This window comes from Hibiscus syriacus, unplaced genomic scaffold, assembly GCF_006381635.1.
Source record: "Hibiscus syriacus cultivar Baekdansim isolate YM2019G1 unplaced genomic scaffold, ASM638163v2 tig00110678_pilon, whole genome shotgun sequence".
NCBI classification, from domain to species: Eukaryota; Viridiplantae; Streptophyta; class Magnoliopsida; order Malvales; family Malvaceae; genus Hibiscus; species Hibiscus syriacus.
In genome coordinates this window covers 2,649,651-2,671,583 of record NW_024062822.1, presented here as the reverse complement: position 1 = coordinate 2,671,583, position 21,933 = coordinate 2,649,651, and the positions used below count along the sequence as shown (strand labels likewise).

Sequence of the window (21,933 nt, the reverse complement as noted above, 5' to 3'; positions counted from 1 at the left end):
AATGAATTCGGAAAATAATGAATAATTAAGTGATTATTTTGAAACTTTTAATAATTGAGGGACTCAACAAAATAATATCATAAAATCAAGATAAAATTTCATAACTTTTAATAATTAAGAAGATTCAATAAAACAATATCATGTAATTGAGAGGTCATTTTCGTGTGAAAATCAATACATTGAGGTCATTTTCGTTTGAAAATCAATATATTTTATTATTTTCATCTAATTTTATTATACTAGTATTCATCATTCTCACATGCAAAATTATTTTTTCTAAAAAATATTAAAAATTCATCAACTAATTACTATAAAGTTCAATTATTTGAATTGTATTTTATAACTCAATTTGAACTTGAAATTTATTCGAATCAAGACAAATTTATAAAATTACAATTAGAAGTCATTTCAGGTCTGAGTTTTTTCAAATCACCTCTACTTGCATCTTGTTGTCGTTATCAAGGAATCTATATTTTTAAAATGGGAACTGAGAATTTTATTCAACTTTTAACTGTATTATCATACGAAGCCTATAGTATGGACTGTATGACACGATATTTGAACAACATTACCAACATCTTCAATGGCTATATTATACATAGCAAAATCTCTCTTTTTTTAAAAAAAATTTGTATCACATTACATAGTCTGGTTTAGATTTAATTATTGAAAATTACCCACTTTTTTTTGAATTTATATTGCATTGTCAAATATTAAAAGTAGAAATAAATCTCAATATATGAAGCATGTAAAAGAGAGAATCATGAGAAATTGCAACCCTTTTGGCGTAGGAAAGAATAATAAACTGTTTTATTCCAGTGCCATAGCTATGCACCAGCTTAATCTTTACAATCGTCCAATCTAAGACCCAAAATAATAGAATCATAATTAAAAACAACAACGATGCATAACAAATAAGTTAAAACCAAAAGAGAAAAATGAAAATCTAAGACAAATGAACAAGGAGAGCAAGAAAACAAGACCCTCGAGAAGCATGGCCGAAAATCCCATGAACAGCCCCAAAAAAGCAGGAACTCACTTTCTTAAGCCAAAAGGGCGGCGAAGAAAGTAGCAGCGACGGTTCCAACGATTAAGACGCCGTTGGTGGAGGCGGCGGAGGGGGGAGGGCCTTGGTCAGCCGAAGGCCCGGAAGTCGGTGCAGGTGAGCCTCCTGGGGTGGATGCAGTAGGAGGGGAGGAGATGGAAGGAGAAGGTGAAGAAGCGGTTGGAGCAGGCGAAAGGGAAGTGGTGGGAGATGGGGTCGGGACAGCTGAAGGAGCTGGAGAAGGTGTTCGGGACGGTGTCGGAGCGGGTGTTGGAGTCGCCGCTGACGGTGGTGAGGATCTCGGAGCAGCAGTAGGCGGAGATGTTGGTGCCTGAGCCATGCAAACGGTGGCCAAAAGACCCAACATCATAAAAACCTTAAACATTGTAGAACTCATATTGCAAAAAGGAAAAAGAAACTAAAAAAAGAAAACAAGCAGAGAACTTTAGAGTTTTGGGAGTTAGGGAACTCGGAATGCCGAAGGGAATATATATATATATATCAAAAGTAGATATGAATTATTAATAAAAAATCAAACCAATAATGCAGAAATATTCTTTGTTTATATAAAGTTATGCAAAAAGCAACACATATTTATACATGCAAGCACATCATGGGCTTTAGCTTAGCTGGTTCCTCAATAGTTTCCTCTGCTTTTCTTTCAAGTTTCTTCAACGTTTTGAGGTGGGAGCCGTAAAATCTTACTTAGCCATAAGGACTACGATTTTGACCCGGCTTTTTCATTTGAGTAAACTTAATCTGTACATTTTGGATTGGAAAATTTCTCAATTTGTATTTAGTCCACAAATCAACAAAGATGAAAATACACGAAAATCAGCATCGGTGTGTCGGTTGCTTAGTGGGTCAAACGTCACCTTCTTACGAATATTTTGGGAAGAAACCTTCTTTCCATGACAGACTCTTCCACCGCGGTAAACTTTTCAACTTCTTCCCCGAAATAGTCGGTGATATTACTCTACTACCCTCCCTTCTAGATCCAAAATAGACGTCACATGGACACGTGTCACTACACTTGTGGCTGTTTAAAGTAAATTTTTACTATAGAGGTTCATATGGTTTTTTAACTGGGTAAAGTACACATAAGGTTATTCCGATCATTACCTATTAAAAGTTATAAATTGATTTTTTAATTATAGGATATTATTTTATTGAGTCATCTAATTATTAAAAGTTATAAAATGGTCATTTAAATATTTATATGTTTCAAATTTATCATTTCTCGTTAAAAATATGACTGTCGTCTAAGCTAGCCATTAATATATTGACTGGGATAAAATAAAATTATATTTTAATGATGTTTGTTGCACCATCGTTGCTTTCAAGCACTAGTATGATGGCATAATATTTCAATCACTGGTTCGACGTCATAATATAAACGAACACAAAATACAATTTAAACGGTTCTAGGATCCTATTGTATCATCTCCCAGCCAATAGTTGATGTTCTGCTTAAATAACCGTTAATTTTTTAACAAAAAAGAATTAGTTTAAAATATATGAATAATCGAGTGATCAACTTATTATTTTTAATAGTTAGGGACTCAACAAAGCAACGCTCTATAATTAAAAAATTTATTTATATTTTTAATAATTAAGATACTTAATAAAACAATATCATATAATCAACAATTATTTATATACCATACCATTTTTAATAATATAAGCTTGTAACTAAAAGTTAAGAATTATCCAAAAAAAAAAAGAATTTTTTAATGCACCGTACAAATTATGGAACTCAAACGATTTGATCAAAGTTTAATCCTCGGTTTCAGTACAAGCGTCAAAGTCACTGCCATGATTTTTACTTAAATTATTTTTTAACTCAAAAAACTGTTCAAAGTCAATTCTATAATCTAATATAATGTTAGTATGATTAAAGCGATACTTATTTTCTGTAAACGAAAGTTGTACTACTATGCCTGAAAAGGGTTTTAAAATGTGAAAAATAATATGTTCAATGTTTAAAATTACCACAGTTAAAAGTTAAAAAGGTTATTAATTCAAGAATAATTTAGTGTAAAACACGTTCTCCAACTCAATGTAGAAGGGAAGTGGCCGTTTTGGTGGAGGTAAAAATAAAATAAAATAAAGTGACCGTTGCAAATGGAAAACAATTAACATGTTCCAATTTGTGCGCCAAACCGTGCATTGACTTCTGATCTCTGCTTGAATTGTGACAAAAAAGCTTTATGATTCAGTCAACGATTATGAATAGGAGCTGGAAAAAGCTGGCCATAATTGAACAAAGCGGGGAGAATTATTTTTTCACATCAACAATGGAACAAGTTATTTTATTTTTAGAAAATAAACAACCTTCAAGAAGAACCATTCAGTTAACCCAAAAATACGAGGACATTTTATTGTATGGTAAAACTGAACGAGTCATGTTTAAGCAATAATATAACGAACGGTCAAAGGGTTTTTGTCTTTTTATTATTCCTCCACGTAACATTCTTCGAGAAGCATTGAATTTTTCATCTTTTTTTTATTTTCAAAATAATTATTCATCCAAGTAAGTTATTCTTCTAATCCAGAATCATTGATACTGCTAATGAATGGTACTGTTTCGAGACTTATTTAATGGGCTTTCCTTCGATTTTTCATTATTTAATGGGTTTGCATTTGCTTACAACTAGCCCAATTAATGTTTAGTGATTTTGTCTCATATTTCTTATATGCAGAATTTGTTTTGGTAAACTACGTAATTTAGTATCTAAACTAATCATTTTGGTCAGTTTTAGTATCTAAAATTTTAATTTCTTTCAAATCAATACTTAATGTTTAGTTTTTATTTCTTTTTAGTACCACACCGTTAAAAACTTAATGGGTGATTTGCATATTGCTCACTCCTATTTTGGTCACTAAAGTTTAATTTTTTTAATTTAATTACTCAACTTTCAAATTACACTTTATTTAATCACTCTAACTTTCAAATTTATTTTTTTTATTTTTAATTATATATTAGTAAAATAATAAAAATGCCATATCAAAATCATTAATAAAATAAATTAAAGATTTTAAAATAGGAACAATTTGAAAGTTGAATAGTTAAATTGAAAATTTATAAACTTTAGTATCAAAATAGATGTGAGAAAATAACTTAGTGATAAATGATGTAATTTACCTATAAAAAAATGCAGTGTAGTTAAAATTTTCAGGGGAGGTACTAAAGTGAAACAAAAACTAAATGTTAGGTATGGTTTTGAAATTTTTTTTGAAAGTTTAAGTACTAAAATAGACCAAAATTAATAATATATATACTAAATGCATAATTTTTTTCATTGTACATAGTGGTTAAAGATTATCATTCTTTTGAACACATTTAATTCAATGGTATCAATAGTTAAAAGTTATCGTCTTTTGAACTCATTGAATTATTTTAATATTAAAAAAATATTTTTTTATTAAAGACTGAATTTGATTAATTATGTCGGTAGAATATGTATTCGATAATAAAAAATATGAATAAATATTATCTTATAATCATTAGATTTAAATTTTATTAAAAAAAGCTCAACCTAATCGAATTGAATTTTTTTCAATCCCTGCTTATAAGTAATCTTTAATTTTAAAATTGACTTTGCTCTTATCATTACTCAGGATGCTATATTTGATTAAGAGCATAGACGGACATAAAAAGAAAATTGAATAATCTAGGGTAAGTACGAGATAGTATTTGTTCAAACATAGCTCTCAATCCTTCCATATTGAACGCTCACACCCCTGGTATCTATAGTGCTCGAACCCAAGTTTTCATAAAATAATAACAATTCCTTTACCACGGAGGACACATGGTTCGTGCACAAACATAGAATTTTGCATATGAACAATGGAATTAATGAAAATTTAGGTCTCGGTTTAATAATTAGGGGTTAGCGTTCAATCGAGTTAAACCGAGTAAAGAAAAAAATTATGAGTTATTCAAGTTAACAAGTCCTATTTTACAACACGAAGTCGACTTGAAATTTTTTCCGAGTTGAGTCAAGTTTATAAAATTTGAGTCAAGTCGAATTTTTGATTTTTTTTAATTTAATTGTAAATATTTATGATATTATTATATTATTTGATTATAATTTAAATGGTTTTTATAATTATATATATTTCTTTATATTTTTTTCATGCACAATATATATATATAACATACAAAGTTAAGGGGTTCAACGCATATTTAAAACTCAATCAACTAATTACTAAAATTTTGAGTTATTATTCGAGTTGTATTTTACGACTCAATTTAAACTTGAAATTTTCTTGGTTTGAATTAAGTTTATGAAATTACTACTTGAAATTAATTCGAATCGAATCGAAAAAATTGATCCGGTTAACAATGATATTGTATTGCACATCCTGAATGCTGAACCCCAGGTGTCGGCGACGGAAATGATCGATGTGAATGGAAATGGGAACCCTAGCATCGTTTTAAAGTGAGTAATGCCTACAAGTAATAGCTGCCGTCGTTGGAAGCTTCCAATTCCTCAGCGAATCAGTTCTGAGCGATTGCTCACAAATTATGAAAGACGCGGGTGCCGAATATCGAATAACCCATGTGGTGGAAGTTGCATTCACGTTCTCGGGGACCGTGCGTGCTTCTGGCGATGCACTGTACCAGCCCCTCATCATGCCCAAGATTTCTTCACTGTGAATAACTGGGACATTCCCTGGAATATTTTATTTGGCAGGTACGGAAGAGGATAAATGAATTTGTTTTCACCAATGAAGGACGCCATATAGATGCAGTCTTGCCGCAAAGTGTGGCTTGGCTTGGGTGAACCCCTTCCATGAATCTGCTCCTGAATATATATATTTATATTCAAGATATTTTATAATTTTTATTTACCCCTTTAATTTTTTAAATGTTTGCATGAATATATATTTATATGAATTTTAATAATTTGATGTATTTAATTTAAATTTTCACCACGATAAATCACAAACATACCAATTTAAACTTATATTGTTAAACTACTTGACTTGATCTCTTTCAAATATACCATATTTTCTTCAAAGCTTCTTACTTTCAAAAGGTTGTACATTTATTTTGACCATAGATATTGGAGGTGGATTAAATGAGATTGCTATTAGATTATATGGAAATGTTCGGTTTTGTTCATCTATGAAGTTTAGCTACGTTACTTTTGACTCGACGAAATGTAGGGAATGAAATGATTGAAAGAACTTTAAATAAGAGGATGTATATTAAGAATGTAGTTATGAAATCACCTACAAATTAACAATAATATAAATTTTAAGAATAAATATGTGACAAACCAAATTTTTGGTTAACATTTCTTGTGTCGACCGAGCACCCATTATTTAACCATTTTACGTATATGGAGAAAACTAAAATTTATGAAATTTTAGGAGGTAAATTTGATTTTATAAAATTTTAAGGAGAGAATTTTCAATAGAAAATATATTAAAAAATTAAAATATATGACTTTTAGGGTACGATCGCCTCCGCCCGCTCCCTAAATCCATTCCTGCAATGGAGTAACAGAAGAACGGAAACGGAGCCCAAGTCCAGCTCAACGCAATCTCCGGCACAAGAAACGAACCTGAAACGTACCAAAAAGCCTCGGATCCCGCAATGGATGCCGAGGTCTTTGTTATGGTTCCAACTAGAGACCCCGAGAAAAAGGAAGACAAACAGACTCACAATCCAAAAGAGACTGAGGCTCAAAGCGATCAATCACCGAAAAGGTCACCGTCCGAGTTGAGGAAATCGGTTCTTGGAGCCCCGAGCCCCGACTTAGTTGATCAATCACCTTCTGTGAATCACCGCGCCGCCACCATGTCCACTCTTAATGGATCCAATCCTTACGTTACTAGTTCTCCTGCCCAGGAATCTTCTTCGGCTTCCTTCAAAGGCGAGCAATTTTTAACATTTATTTCTAGTATTGTCTTCTGTTTGAATTTTGATATATATTTTTGCTTGATTACGTTCGAATTTGAAAACGGAAACAGAGACAATGGATACAGTGAAGGATCTCTTAGGAAGATGGACCAGAAAAGTGGGAGAAGCGACGAGAAAAGCCGAGGATCTGGCCGGAAACACTTGGCAGCACTGTATGCATTTTATTCTTAAATTGCCTTCTTTAATCTTTTTTCTTTTCTCTTGTTTATTAGATTTGTTAGTGTTCTAATTTGAATTAGATAGCGTTTGCCAGGCTTCTAGGGTTGCAATTGATATTTGATTGTCACTGCTTAATGTGCACTTGAAACACCTTTTCCCTGTTTTCTTAAATCAGTAAGAACAAGCCCTAGTTTTGCTGAGGCAGCCATGGGGAGAATTGCTCAGGGAACAAAGGTTTTAGCAGAAGGTGGGTATGAGAAGATCTTTAGACAAACTTTTGAAACAGTTCCTGAAGAGCAACTCCTAGATTCATTTGCATGCTACTTATCCACATCCGCTGGTCCTGTCATGGGAGTTCTGTATGTTTCTACGGCAAAGCTTGCATATTGCAGTGACAATCCTCTTTCCTATAATAATGGTGGCCAGACTGAATGGAGCTACTATAAAGTATGTTCCCATTAATCTTATCAATAACTTTATGCATACAAATAATTGGGTTCTGGTTTATCGCAAGAGTGGATCGAGGGATATTGGGGTGCACTCACAATTTCAAATCTAATTTCAAATCTCTTACAATTTTAATGTAATTTTTTAAATCTGTACCCTTGACATGATATCTTGCGTTTGTCGTATGGAAGTAACATTATTTTCTGTTTGCTTAAACAGGTAATTATGCCATTACATCAACTGAGTTCAGTTCATCCTTCAACAAGCAGAGTCAATCCTTCCGAGAAGTACATCCAAGTTATATCCATTGATGGCCATGAATTTTGGTTCATGGGATTCTTAAACTATGACGATGCAGTTAAATACCTACAGGATGCATTGCAACTCCATAGCTTCCTATCTGTATGATAAAATTTCATCAAATATTCTTATCATGCAAGCATTTGATAAGGCTTTCTCCTTCGGAAGCTCTTCAATATTCTACAGGAATGAAAAATGAGGTGACTTTATAGAAGGAAAGAATATAATAATTCCCTTCTGTTTTCAACTCGTGAGTTGTAAACTTCACTCTCGATAATCTATTCAGTAACTTTGATTGTTGATTTTACATTTCTTCCTAATTCCATTACGGGTCGACTTTTGCCATTTTCTGCCTTGTCAAACAGGTTTTCAATTAACATAGCATAAGATCATCAATACAGATGATAAATGGTAGATGCTACTTACGGAAAAATCATGTTAATCCGAGAATGATATAGAAAAATAATAATGATAATAAAATATCATTATAAAAGAACGACGAGGAATGCATTTACCATGTCTTATGATTGTTAGAAGTATAACAATCCGAGACCATAATCACACCTAAGAAGATAAAACAAACAAAATCAAAATTCTTAAATAATAAAAAAAATGCACCTTTTAAATTGATCTATTGATCGGAAACAATTGAGGTATGTCGCTACATAGTTTTCTTAAGACAAATTTTCAGTCATTCCTTTAGCGCTCGAGTTCATTGGTCTTCTGTCTCCCAGGATACAACAACTAAATCATCAGATACAGTACCACATCTACAAAGATCACGAACTAACCTTATCTTCGTCTATCACCGAAAAACTAGTGGAAGATAATTTTTTCAAGATTTTGAATTTTGAAATCTGAAAACTTATTTATTAAACTTGTGCTTAACCTAGCAGGTTAACTCAGTATTTATATCAGACTTGTAAGAGAGATTTAATCCAATCATATATCTTTTAATATTCAAATTTAAACATATATTAATATATTTTAATTTGAAATATTTAAAATATATACACTTTTACTATTCAAACTCAAAATATATTATTTTAATTTGAAATATTCAAAAGTATATAATTATATTTAACATTCAAATTCAAAGAATAATTATCCAACTAATGTTCAAATTAAAATATCTTTTAATTTGTGATAGTAAAAAGGGATATGAATTTAATACAAGTACTAAATCCATCAATGAAATTAACCTTTTATTCTAACAATACCCCATATGAATGAAATTGATGATTTTATCAAAAAAAAATTTGACTCGGTGTGGTGATAGACTCTACGATCGATAGTTGAATAGGATAGGTAGGTGTTCTCCTTTGAACATTCTCTTGTGACAGTATATTTACTTTACTACTAAACATTAGACGTGATGTCCTTGAACTATTATGTCATTTGTGTAAATGATGATATACTTCACACAACTACCCGTCTAACAAGAATTTAGTTTTCATGAGTATGTCTTTAAAGCCATGGACATCATCTGGTTCTGTAAGGGTTTGAAAGAACTATGTCCAATAGTTTCCTTAAAGCGATCCCACTTCACTCTCACATAAGTGACTTATATTGCTCGGCTCACCACATCATTCAATGGTCATTAAAAGTTTGTCTTAGTCTATACCACTTTGATCACTGTACATTATAGGAACAAACTTGAGATAAGAAACACCGAAACTGATCGTACACGATTTATGTGATTAGGTTGTCCCTTTAAACTAGATCTTGAGATTTCCAATCAACAAGGTAGAGTTTTCCTTCACATAAAGCCTTTAAATTTTATGGGCTTTAGTCTCAATCATTTAGATGTTTTCTTAACTTGATCTTGATTTAACCAATTGGTTACTTAATCCGCAATGGTATCATTTGATTTTATAAATTCAATAGAGATAAATCCATTTGAGATCATTTGTCTATGATATTTTGTCGACGACGCATTTGTCTTAACTTACCATTAGACTTGAAATTCTATGTTAATCACAGTATATGCATACCATGGGCACATGTGTCAGCCATTCAAGAATATCCTCTAAGAAATTTCACAGTCATTCAATCTATTCTCCAAATTTATCCAGAGTTACAAACTCAAATTCCATTATGAATCTAGTTATAACCATTTTCTTAAGGATTTTTATGACACGACTTTTCCTCCCAATGTGAAACATATTCACTTGTGTCATTGATATCTTGAATAACAAATTCCAATTAGTGTCGGTCTATCTTTCTAAGATAGTAGGATAGTCAAATAAAATACAATCCATCATTTAGAACCTCTATTTTCATTTGATTTTGTAATATGATCATTACCTTTTCATAACTCATATTGTGTCCTGTTTCTTTTTCTTTCATGGGGATCTTATTTAAAAGGTATTAAATTGATAGAACAACTTCTCTCTCCCCTCCCACATGTTCTGTGACAACCTAGAACTTCTTAGTATTGCATTCATTATTTCCTTTAAGGTTCAATTCTTTCGCTTTGCTACTCCATTTATTTTAAGATATTATAGTGACGTCACTTCATGAATAATATCATGTTGGGTACAATGGTTTAACATATTCACCATCAGTATCACTTCATACCATCTTAATATATTTATTAAGTTGGTTTTCAACTTCATGTTTATAAAAAATAAATTTATCTACAACTTCGATTTTGCTCTTTTAGCAAATACACATATAAATACTTTTTCTATATTTAGTGGAGGTAATAAAATGTTTATTCTCCCTAGTTTGTGTCATTATTACAAATTTTAATAACTTTGTCACTAACAATTTATTAATACCGACATCTTTTGTTTCGTATCTATGGTCCAATGTTATCCATGATTCTTTTATCCATCTTATGAATGATATACACCTTATATATTGTATCCGATAATACATTCAGGGTGTATTTCCAATATAGAAAGTCATAATACTTCCAAACATCAATGAATGTGGTAACGTTTACCTATCCCTAATAATAAGATGACCATCCGATATTTGATCAAATTTAACATAATTAAATAGAACAACATAATTAAATAGAATAACATATTATGTTGTCACATCTTAAAATTCTATACATAGAATTTTTCAAGTTTCTTGTAAAATCCCAAAGTCCATGTTAGTAGTTTCGGGTTTACACGAGAGGTAAGTGGACCCTATGAATTTTATAATTTAAGTCGTGGGGCTTAATTAGGTCGGGAACAAGTCCAATTAATCATAAAGAGAGCTTTTGAATAATGGAAAGAGGATGAAGGGCCAAAAGTTTTATTATTATTTTTTTCAAAATATGAAGTCTTTATATACTTTCAATTTCTTCTTCCCCTCATTTCTTCATATCTCCTTATTTTTTTCCCCTTCAAAAGTCAAGCTAGGGTAAGATTTTAAGCCTTTTTCAAGAATCATTTTTATTCTTAATCCCCCTAGAAAAGTCGTTTTATTAAATCAAAGTCTTACTTTAATTCAAGTTAAAGGAAAGTGGGAGTTTTCATCAAATTCTTCAAGGAAAATGAGTTGGGTTAAGCAAGAAGCTTCGTTTTGGGATCATAGCATCAATGTAGTGTATTTCTAATCCTTTGGAGCATCAAGTTTTCATAAATTTAAGGATTTGGCTAAAATTTGAGTATTTAAGTATTTTAGGGTTTATATTTGATATCAAGATCAAATCATGTTTTAGGGGTTTAGAAAACATTTTTATACTACTTTAAAACCCTAGTTAACTCCCTAAACCTTTAACACTTGAATAGACAACAAACTATAGCCTTTAGGATGACTTTTGGGTGATTTCCTGAGCCTAAATAACCATTTCAGGGTTTGAGTATCGATACTGGGATGAACAGTATCGATACTGGATGATTTGGGACCAAAATACCTAAATATACCTAGAAACACTCGTACGAGTGTGTTACAACCGAAGTAACCAAAGAAGGTATAACATATTTAAGTTCCTTCAGTCGAACAAATAGTAAGTATTTAAGAATGATGAATCATGTCCGAGAATGTAATAACAATCAATAGGATGATGTCATCGGTTTACGAGCAGTAGAGTTGTGAACGGTAGAAATGTTAGCGAATGGTGGATGTGCAGTAGCCCCTCTAATTCAAATGGGGAATTAAACAGAAACGTTGTAAGAGTGTCGTTACTCAAAAGTGAACCTGAGTCAGGTATCAGACTATTGAGTAGCACTACTAGTGAACAACAAACACAGAAACTGTCGTAAAATCCCGAGAACTTAGAGATTTTACTAGAGGTAGAAAATGACTAAAAGGCCCTTAAGTATCGAATTACCAAAATAGAATAGACTAATAAACCCTTGAACTACGTTTTAGATAAGAGAACGAGCGAGATAACAATTAGGAAGAGCAGTAAACGAGTACAAAAATGGCTTAAAAATAAGGGATTACCTTGGTAGCCCAATGTAGCACTTTAGTCTCAATCGGGTTTAGGGTGTTACATTTCTCATTGTAGCTCATGACAACTAACAATCATGATTTCATTCAACATGCAAAATTAGAATTGAAAATAATTCCAACAATAAACCAAAAATAAATTCTAGTTCATTATGTTAACAAAATTTAGTTAGAAACTAAATCAGTAACAAAGTCGTTACTTTCAAACGATTTATATTATAAATAGTAATCAAATAATTATATTAAGCGGTGTAATTAAAATCTCAATTGATTTTAAATATGAAATCAATGTTTTGTGAATTGTGAATATAAGGGAAAATGGAATGACTTGAAAAACAATGCTGGTATTCATAAGCTCCTATTATTACATAAAATAAAAGGGAAAAGGAAGGTGTTTCTCTCAAGGCACATGACAGCATGAGTAGAACTCGTTAAACTAGCTTATACATACTAAAAAAAAGACAAAGGGATTCAGTTTTCACTGCTGGGTTGACTGGTCAAACACATTCATCACCGGAATCGATTCTCCTGAATTATCTCATCACAATGTATTATACAATATAATAAAATACTATATAATATGGTATAATTCAGTGCATGGATGTATGTATTTTATAACCCAGCTTTCTTTATTGATTTTATGAAAAAGGAATTACAGACAGACATATAAATAAGCGATAAACAGCAAGCAAGAAGATGACAAATAAAGGGATCGTTGATGAATGCTTGTGCTCTGAGCAAACCCTTTTATACATCTCCCCCACCATGCACACACTAATTTCTATTTCTATGTTAATCTTTTTTATTTATTTTTGGGTAAAACTACACTGATAGTCACTAAAAAAGTACTTAGGTGTTTCAATAGGTCCTCAAACTTTTAAAACTTGTACAAAACCACTAAACTTTTAATTTGTTTCTATTAAAGTCACTGATATTAGCCGTTGTTAAAAAAAGTATTGACATCGTCGGTCAATCTCAACCGTTGAAAGAATATATTCAGCCAAAAGATTAATATAGTTTGAATTAAAGTGGATATACTGATTGCGAGTGGAAGATCATAAAGTTTTAGTTTTTTTATTAATTTTAATTAGAATTTGAGGATATTAGAAGGTTATTTGACGAGGTTGAATCAAAAAGAAAAAAATAAGAAGAAGAGGAAGTTTAGTGATCATTTTGATCGAAGACACCATGAACGATGATAGAAACGACGATAAAATGAGGTGACAGTCTAATAGAATTTAAATTTTAAACTTTTTTATCTACCCAAAAATGTTAATTAATAGAATTTTCCACCGTTGGGATTAACCGACAACCACTCCATTCATAAAAAATAGTCTTTTGCGACGACTGCCAATTTTAAAAATTAAGATTTTTTTTAAGGAAGAAGATCACTTTAATGTCGTATTAGTATTTTTTATGGTATTCATTAGTTAGTTTAATGAAAGGAAATTAAAAGTTTAATGATTATAATATAAGTTTTAAAGTTTAGTGATCGAAGTGAAATTTAGCCTTTATTTATATGATTGTCCTTCCTCCTTGGGGCTCGTGTTGCTCTCAGTCGCTCTCACGTTCCTCTTTGACTCTTTCTCGTCCCGTCAACATTCGTTTTCTCGTTAATTACAAAACCTTATAAACATCCAACATCCTTATGTAATTTTAGATATAATTTCATCGTAATATCATAGCAAAGTACTTGAAAAAAAAATCAGATATAGTGGTACCACAGTAAATATCGGCATCCAACTGTACTACTACGACCAATCCTTATGATCAGAAAAAGAAAAAGGTTGAGACTATGATACTCATCTAGTCTTGTTCTACCTACTCCATCCAGTTTTTGCAGTGAGACAGTGGCAATCTTCGGGTCCCCCACAAGGACAATTGCAGAGTTCAAAAGTGAACAGGAAACCATATATAGAAGAGACTGAACGGCTGCAATTGTAAAAAATGAGCTGGCCATGATCATTATACTTGTTCCTACCACAAATTATAATAAACAAGTATTCATTACTTTACGTTTTTTTTATAACAGTGTGAAGACAATCGTATGTCATTTACTTCTTCTGTTGGTATTCTTCCCTTGCCTTTCAAATGTCCCTATTGCATACAGAGATGAAAAAAAAGGCTGTTTGTGCCGTAGGGATCCCTCCCTTTAATGGCTTTGCCAGTTACAAATTTAGGGTTTCTCTTTGGCGAATTTCTCAAAAAATCACCCTTAACATCATTTATTTTCTGTTAGACATCGTTTAGACTTTATTTTTCGATCTAACACCTTTTACAGGAAGACGTGTCCCTTGAAGCGCGCTTTACGTTGATCTGACGCTACGTGGGGTAAGACGGCCCCCTGAAGTGTGCGCCTTAGGCTGACATGGATACACGGCGCGCCTTATGCCACGTAGGTGTATAGCGCGGTGCAGGGGCCACACCTTTGCTTTAATTTTGATACGCGTCAGAAAGGCGCAGTGCAGGGGCCGCACCTTTGCTTTAATTTCAGACCGTTCACACCCCTTTCCCACCCCTATAAATACCTCAATTCTCAATCATTTTCATCACACCAAATCCTCTTAACTTCTCTCAAATCCTCTCAACTTAAGGTATATTTTATTTTATTTAATATTTTATTAGTATTTTATTTAATTATTTATTTTAATATTTTATTTAATTAATTTTTTTTGCAGTTATAAAATAAAATGTGGTCTGCTTCGTTTGGATGAAAATCATATATCGAGTCATTATGCTGATAAGATAACATTTTTACATTTTAATTTAATTGAAATTATTAGTAATAATTTATTTATTTAATGCATGATTATTAGTTTATAAATTAATTTTTGTAATTATTAACATTTTAGGAGAGCGACCGTATATTAGATCATTTTATTAGGAATCTTAAGTTAGCGATACCTACTTGTGTCTGGCCGTATTTAGTCGAGGCTGGATTCGGTCACATAGTTAGATATGAATGTCATTGTAAGATAGAAACAAACTTAATTTCTGCATTACTGGAGCGGTGGAGGCCGGAGACCCACACATTTCATCTTTCGTGCGGAGATCGCACGATTATGCTTGAGGATGTTTCTATGTGTTTGGGGCTTTCGGTGGATGGAGATGTGATTTCAGGGATGGCGTACAATAACTAGACTACTTTGTGTCGGGATTATCTAGGAGGTGTCCCGCGAAATTTTAAAGGTGGTCGGTACCGTTAAATTGGTTAGATGAAAATTTTCGGGAGTTGAGCGAGGACGCCTCTGATGATGAAGTTAAAATGTATGCACGGGCATGCATACTGCAGCTGATAGGAGGGTTGTTAATGGCGGACAAATCGCACAACCAAGTTCATTGTATGTGGTTACGACATCTTGGCGACTTTTATCTGGCCAGATCACTGAGTTGGGGCTCGACAGTTTTGGCTTTCATGTATAGGGAGATGTGTCGAGCGACTGACAACAGGAAAAACGATATTGGCGGATGTCTCTTTCTGCTGCAGCCTTGGACATTGTATCAATTACCCTTTTTATGTCCTGTTGTGACGAACCCGTTCGTATTTCCGCTACTATTGAGGTAATTATAAAACTGATTTCGTATTTATATAGTGTATAATAATAAAAAATTCCTTGAATAGGTGGTCTACTGATAGGAAAAATCATCGGGAGCTACCTGATGATTTAGAAAAAATAAGGGTGCTAATTGATCAGAATGCTGACACAAAGGTATTCATTTTAATGTTTAAAAATCGATTTTGTATTATAGTTATATAATTAGATTATTATTTTGATAAAAATTATATATATTTGTTTTAGTTTGAATGGGTTCCATATTGTAATGATGATGTGAGGATGTGCATCCCACTTGAGTTGAGGGGCCCATCAGATGTTTGGATGGAGGTGGTCCCTTTGATCTGTTATGCGATCATCGAGTGGCACTCCACTGATCGCGTGCTCCGGCAATTTGGTTTTGTACAACCAATTTCGGAAGCACCTCGCAATATGAACGAGTTGCATAGCACATATAGACGCGACAAGTCGGATACAAATTGGCTAGTAAAACATCATGAGTGGGTCGTGATGTGGGAGGATCGATATCGGCGCCTTCCCCATAGAGAGCCCATTTATGCTCTTGACGGTTGCAGATAATTATTATGAGTGGTTCAACAATAACGGGAAATTATTTCTGCTTTCCGAGGATGCACTAGGGTGGAGCTTTCATTGACGTCGACAGAGACGTGCACCGTCATAACCCCATCATCCCCTACTCGTGGACGGAGAGCATGTACTTCTGGTTTGTCCTTAGCTACACCAGCAGGACCTTCACAGCAGCCACCGTCTGCAACGACCTACACCCCTCAGCCATATCTGATACCGCCACCGCCTTGCATCCATGTTTGAGCTTGTCCCCCGAGCTTCGCAAAAAGAACCCCCAAACGAAAATATGTAGTTTTTACCAAAGCCGCTACAGGTAAGTGGCGTGTACCCTTTAAGGTCGAATTGATTGGCTCAGCCAAGTTGGTTGTCATGTGTCCATATCGATATCCACCATCATATGCGTTTGTCCACATTTCTTTATCGACGAGGCTGATGTAATCGTATCCTTCCTCGTTCTTCGCCCGCAAATCTTGAAGCATGGATTCAAATGTTTGAGGTAGTAGTTCGTAACCTGAGCACAAAATGTATAAATTACTAATTTTGTTTCTTTAAAAAAATGAAAATGATCGAAAGAAAACAAACTACATCAGTTTCACTTACCCATGCGCACAAGTAATTGACGCTCATCATTCTTCTTGTACATTCCATGGTAGTTCGCAACAATGTGTCAGATACAATACCTATGTTGGACAAAGGGTGGTTGCCACATTGGACCCAAAGACTCCATTGCTGCTTTGATCCCAGCTCTGCGATCTGAAATGACACAGATTTTTTCCCTCGTGATAACATGTGAACGTAAGTTTCGGAGGAAAAAAGCCCAAGAATATGTATCTTCTCCTTCAACAAGAGCAAAAGCAACTGGAAGAATATTGTGATTATCATCTTGGACAACTGTCAATAGTAAAACTTGCTTGTATTTTCCATATAAGAAAGTCCCGTCGATCTGGACCACAAGCTTGTAGTATTTGACAACATTAACACACTGTGGGTAAGTTCAAAAAACCCAGTAGAATTGACATCGATCTCGAGGAACTCGATCATTATGGTAGGCATAGGAGGTTTTGAAGTTCACAATTATCCCAGGATTCAACCTCCGCACCACCCTAAACCAACTTGGAAGTTCGTTGTAAGATGCATCCCATTCGCCATGAAGTTTGACAATGGCATTTTGTTTTGCCAACCAAGCTTTTTTATATGAGATAGTGTACCCATATTGTGATTGTATAGCAGAAATCAACACTGCAATAGCTATATGGGAGCTTGCTTTTACCATGGGCATGATGGTTTGACAGATCACTTTAGAGTCCAAGTTGAGATGATCTTGGTTGATCCCTCCAGCACAATATGTGTGAGGACCATCGTATACCGTTAGTTCTCATCTATTATTTTTCCTCTTCCTCTTCGATACACGAACCATCCAATTATATCCGTTTTCACGTCGGGAACAGTAGCATACATATTTTCTGTCGTAGAGCAGTCGACTCTGGATTGAACAAAATTACGGAAATTGTAATTTTTTATAGCCATCATTGCTTCTTCTTTGCTTGAAAACTCTATGCCTAAAGATAATTCACCATTATTTACTGATGAGTAAAATCCATAGCCACCGAGATGAGGTATATCCGAAAATTCTGACCAGTACATTGCACCATAGTCAGCTTCATACATGTGTGCTGGAAGTTCAGTTTGTGCTACATTTGAGGGAACTTCATCTACATCATCATCATCATTGGAGTTGAACTGCGGTGATTCTGGGTGAATGAATAGTCCAGTCTCAGCACATCCGCACCTGGCTCACGAACCGGTTCTTGTGGTGGAGATAATGGTTCCTCCATGCTCTCCACATTTAGGTCGAAGAACCTACTACTTGCATGCCTTCCCCTTGAACTAGAAGGTATATCGACATTGAGATCGACAAAGCTCGCAGTCGAATGTCTCCCCCTGGAGCTTGAAGCCATCGTGTCAAATGGAAACTGCACAGATTGTTGCGTCGAGGGCATCTCCATATTAAGGTCCAAGAAATTGGCAGATGAATGTCTTCCCCTTGAACTAGACGTGATGTTGCCATACGGATTGTTCGTGGACCCACATCGGTACATATCGTAAGGAGTTATTGATGAATGTATCCCCATTGAAGTTGATGGACGACACCATGATGCGGATTTCCCATTATGGCATTAAAATAATTACACATTACTATAGTCGGGCTGTCAACTTGATCAGCTAGCCCATAGTGGTAGCTTAATGACAGACCCCGAATAACATGCACTTCAACAAACTTTGCATACATCTCCGTAACGGCGCCTGAATAATTATTTTGAGAATCAACCATCATTTCAACATCATCATTGTTCGATAGTTCGAACGCTGTATAAGTTAATGGAAACAATGATGTTGGAAATTTGTACTGAAGTGACGATATTCTTCTATTACTTCCAACATGAACCTTCCTTAAAATCTTCGTTATAAGCTCTTCAAGTGTTATGCTTCTCTTGAATGATATTTTAACATAATGATTTGATACGAAAACAACGTCGGTTTCATCTTCCCGAATTTCTCCATCATAATAAACAATAGCTGAAATTCACGACATTCTTAGAGTTTAAAAGTTCCTCAATATTACATCTGCAAAAAAAACACATGAATCAAACCTAATTAAATAAATAATATATGAACGAAAATATAACACAATAACATTTTTACACATAAACGTAAATAATTTTACACATAAACGTAAATAATTTAAATAATATAATTTTATATTATTACCGTATCAACAAAAATATTTCGACGTATGCTCCCGCTTTCCAATTTTACAACCACAAAAATTAATTGAAAACAATTAATACAATATTTTTTTCCAAATAATCATATATAATTATAAAAAATATTATAAAAAATTACTTTATAACGAAAGATCGAACGAACTCTTGAATAAAATATAAAAGGATTGTCAGGTGTTTTTTACTAGTTGAGAAGATTATTGTAGTAGTTTCTCGGTTAAGGAGTTGCGAGAGAGTTTACAGGGGAGAGGAGTATTTATAGCGGAGAGATGATGCTTTAAAGTTGAGAAGTTTGGATAAAATTATGCAAGGCGCGACCCATGCACCGAGCCTTATATTATGCGTGTGAAAGGCACGGCTCCTGCACCGCGTTATACCCCTACGTGGCATAAGACGCGTCTTAACCAGCGTGTATCTATGTCAGCGTAAGGCGCGCTTCAGGAGGCACGCCTTCCTACTAAGGGCGTTAAATCAAGAAATAAAATCTAAACAATGTATGACAGAAAAAAAAATGATGTTAAGGGTGCTTTTTGGGAAATTCGCCGACCTCTTTTCTTTGTCTAATATATATAAACCTTTTGCTTAGATGTGTTTTTATTGATCAAAGTTTTGCATTATTTTACTATTTTATACTCTGTTGTCTGCTAGTTCTTTAAGGGGTGGCTGCTTTTTGAGTTTCTGTTATAAGGTAAAAGGCTGCACTCATTGGATGGAAAATTCATTATTTTCTCGAGAAAATTAAAACTATAGCCGAATCTTAGTGGATACCTTTCGGAGTATTTGATATTATTTCTATTTTAGCTATGGTTGGACTTGGACGGATCAGGAAAAAAAAACATATTTTGATATAAAAATATATTTTCATTAGGTAATATTCTACAACAACAAATTCTCTACGTATAAAGATCTGTGCAGTATTTGAATAGTTTACCTTTTGTGCAGAAAGAATTACACACTTTTTTCTTGTTAACGCAGAACATTAAATTTAATCAACAAGACGTCCTTAAGTTATAACGGTCTAATTCGTCTCTCTTTCTATAAGAGAAAGCCGATTTCCTAATCTTGTTCAGTAAAAATTCTAATATAATCGACAACAACAATTCCTTCAAACAAGTGAGTTCGGCGATGATAAATTAATAACACATGAAATTAAACACTTTTTTTTATTTATCCATTAATGATTTTCTTTAGGCAAAAGAGTAACTTTTGACCTTGTAGTAGATTTAATTTATCATTTTTATTCCTATCGTATTTTCATATTAATTTAACACTTGAAGTTGTTCAATTTTATCATTCTATATCCTGCTACTAACATAAAACCCTAAATTATATATTCAAACCCCAAACTCTAAACCTTAATTTAAGGTTTATAATTTAAGGTTTAAGTTAGAGATAGAATATATAATGATACAATTAAACAACTTTGAGAGGTAAATTGATACAAAAATACTATATAGATGAAAATAATAAATTAAGTCTACTACATGTTTTCTTTCTTTACAAAATCCAAATGACTTATTAAAGACATATCAGTAAACTATTGGGAGATCAAAAATCGATAGTAAATTCAAATTATAAAATTAATTAATTATTATAATATTTAAGGTAAATTACATAAATAGTTCTCTGACTATAAGATATTATTTTGTTGAGTCTCTCAATTATTAAAAATTATAAAATGGTACCCGACTATATGAAGTTACTTTCTAGAGTCCATTGACTATTAAAAGTTACAAAATGATCACCCGATTATTCATTATGTTCCAAACTAGTCATTTTTAAAAAAAATTAACGACAGTCTAAGTTGGCGTTAACATGTTGACTGAAATATGATATCATAATCTTAAAGGACTATCATATCTTATTCAACATGTTAAAGTCCAGCACAGGTTAATTTTTTAACGGAAAAGGACAAGTATGGAACACAATGAATATTCGTTTGATCATTTTATAACTTTTAATAGTCAAATGACTCAACAATGCAACTCTCTATAAATAAGAGACATTTCATACTTTTAATAGTCAATGGACTCAATAGAAAATATCATATAATCAGGAGACCATTTGCGTACTTTACGCTAATATTTGTTACAGCGAAATTAAGCTGTTTCTGTAAAAATAAAAAATAAAAAAAGCGTCAAATTTTACTCGATAAATAACTTCATCCACTCAAACTATATAATTTTTAATTAATCTCTCAAATTACCTTCAAACCTTATACTCCTAATTCCTAAAGGATCTAAACAAATATTCACGTGAATACATTATCAATTTAAAACTACTGAAATTCATCTTATACATGCATACACTGGAACACGATTTCATTCTTCTTTTCTTTCATTATTGTTTCAGAATTCAGACACCAAACTCGAACTCAACTAAGCAAAGATGTTGACTGGCGGCCACCTACAAACGGGCCCACTTCCCACATACGACCCTTTTTTTATCCCTGTAAGTCTGTAACCAACAAAAAACGACACCGTGTGATGCTTGATGACAGCACAGTTCAGACAATCTTTTTGGATTACAATTTAAATCGGCCATATTTGTTTACTTACAACTATGTCTTTTTTCCTTTCCTTTTTTGTATATTTAATTGCTCATTATCCTGGGGCTGTTGGTAATTAAAATAAATGTGAGATTTGCTTTAAACACCACCATTCTATTCGGCCTGTGACGCAAATAGCTGTAATTTGAGGGGTTCTTGATTTATGTAAACAGCTGGTG

The 21,933-nt window shown here is 33.1% G+C and overlaps 1 protein-coding gene and 1 pseudogene across 1 annotated transcript; one reads left to right on the top strand and one right to left on the bottom strand.

Annotated features, from left to right (window-relative positions):
* Positions 1 to 790: 790 nt before the first annotated feature.
* On the bottom strand, positions 791 to 1,498 carry LOC120138056 (classical arabinogalactan protein 4-like). The gene is made up of 2 exons (XM_039153666.1): positions 1,026 to 1,498; positions 791 to 992 (listed from the first exon to the last, which is right to left on the bottom strand). Exon 1 carries the CDS (start codon positions 1,440 to 1,442, stop codon positions 1,044 to 1,046), a length of 399 nt encoding a protein of 132 aa, XP_039009597.1. The 5' UTR covers positions 1,443 to 1,498; the 3' UTR covers positions 791 to 992; positions 1,026 to 1,043.
* A 3,999-nt stretch (positions 1,499 to 5,497) lies between these two features.
* On the top strand, positions 5,498 to 8,025 carry LOC120138225 (annotated as a pseudogene).
* Positions 8,026 to 21,933: the final 13,908 nt, after the last annotated feature.

Excerpts from the sequence above, each read along its gene's own strand:
- LOC120138056 (XM_039153666.1), bottom strand. The coding sequence starts at position 1,442 with ATGAGTTCTACAATGTTTAAGGTTTTTATGATGTTGGGTCTTTTGGCC.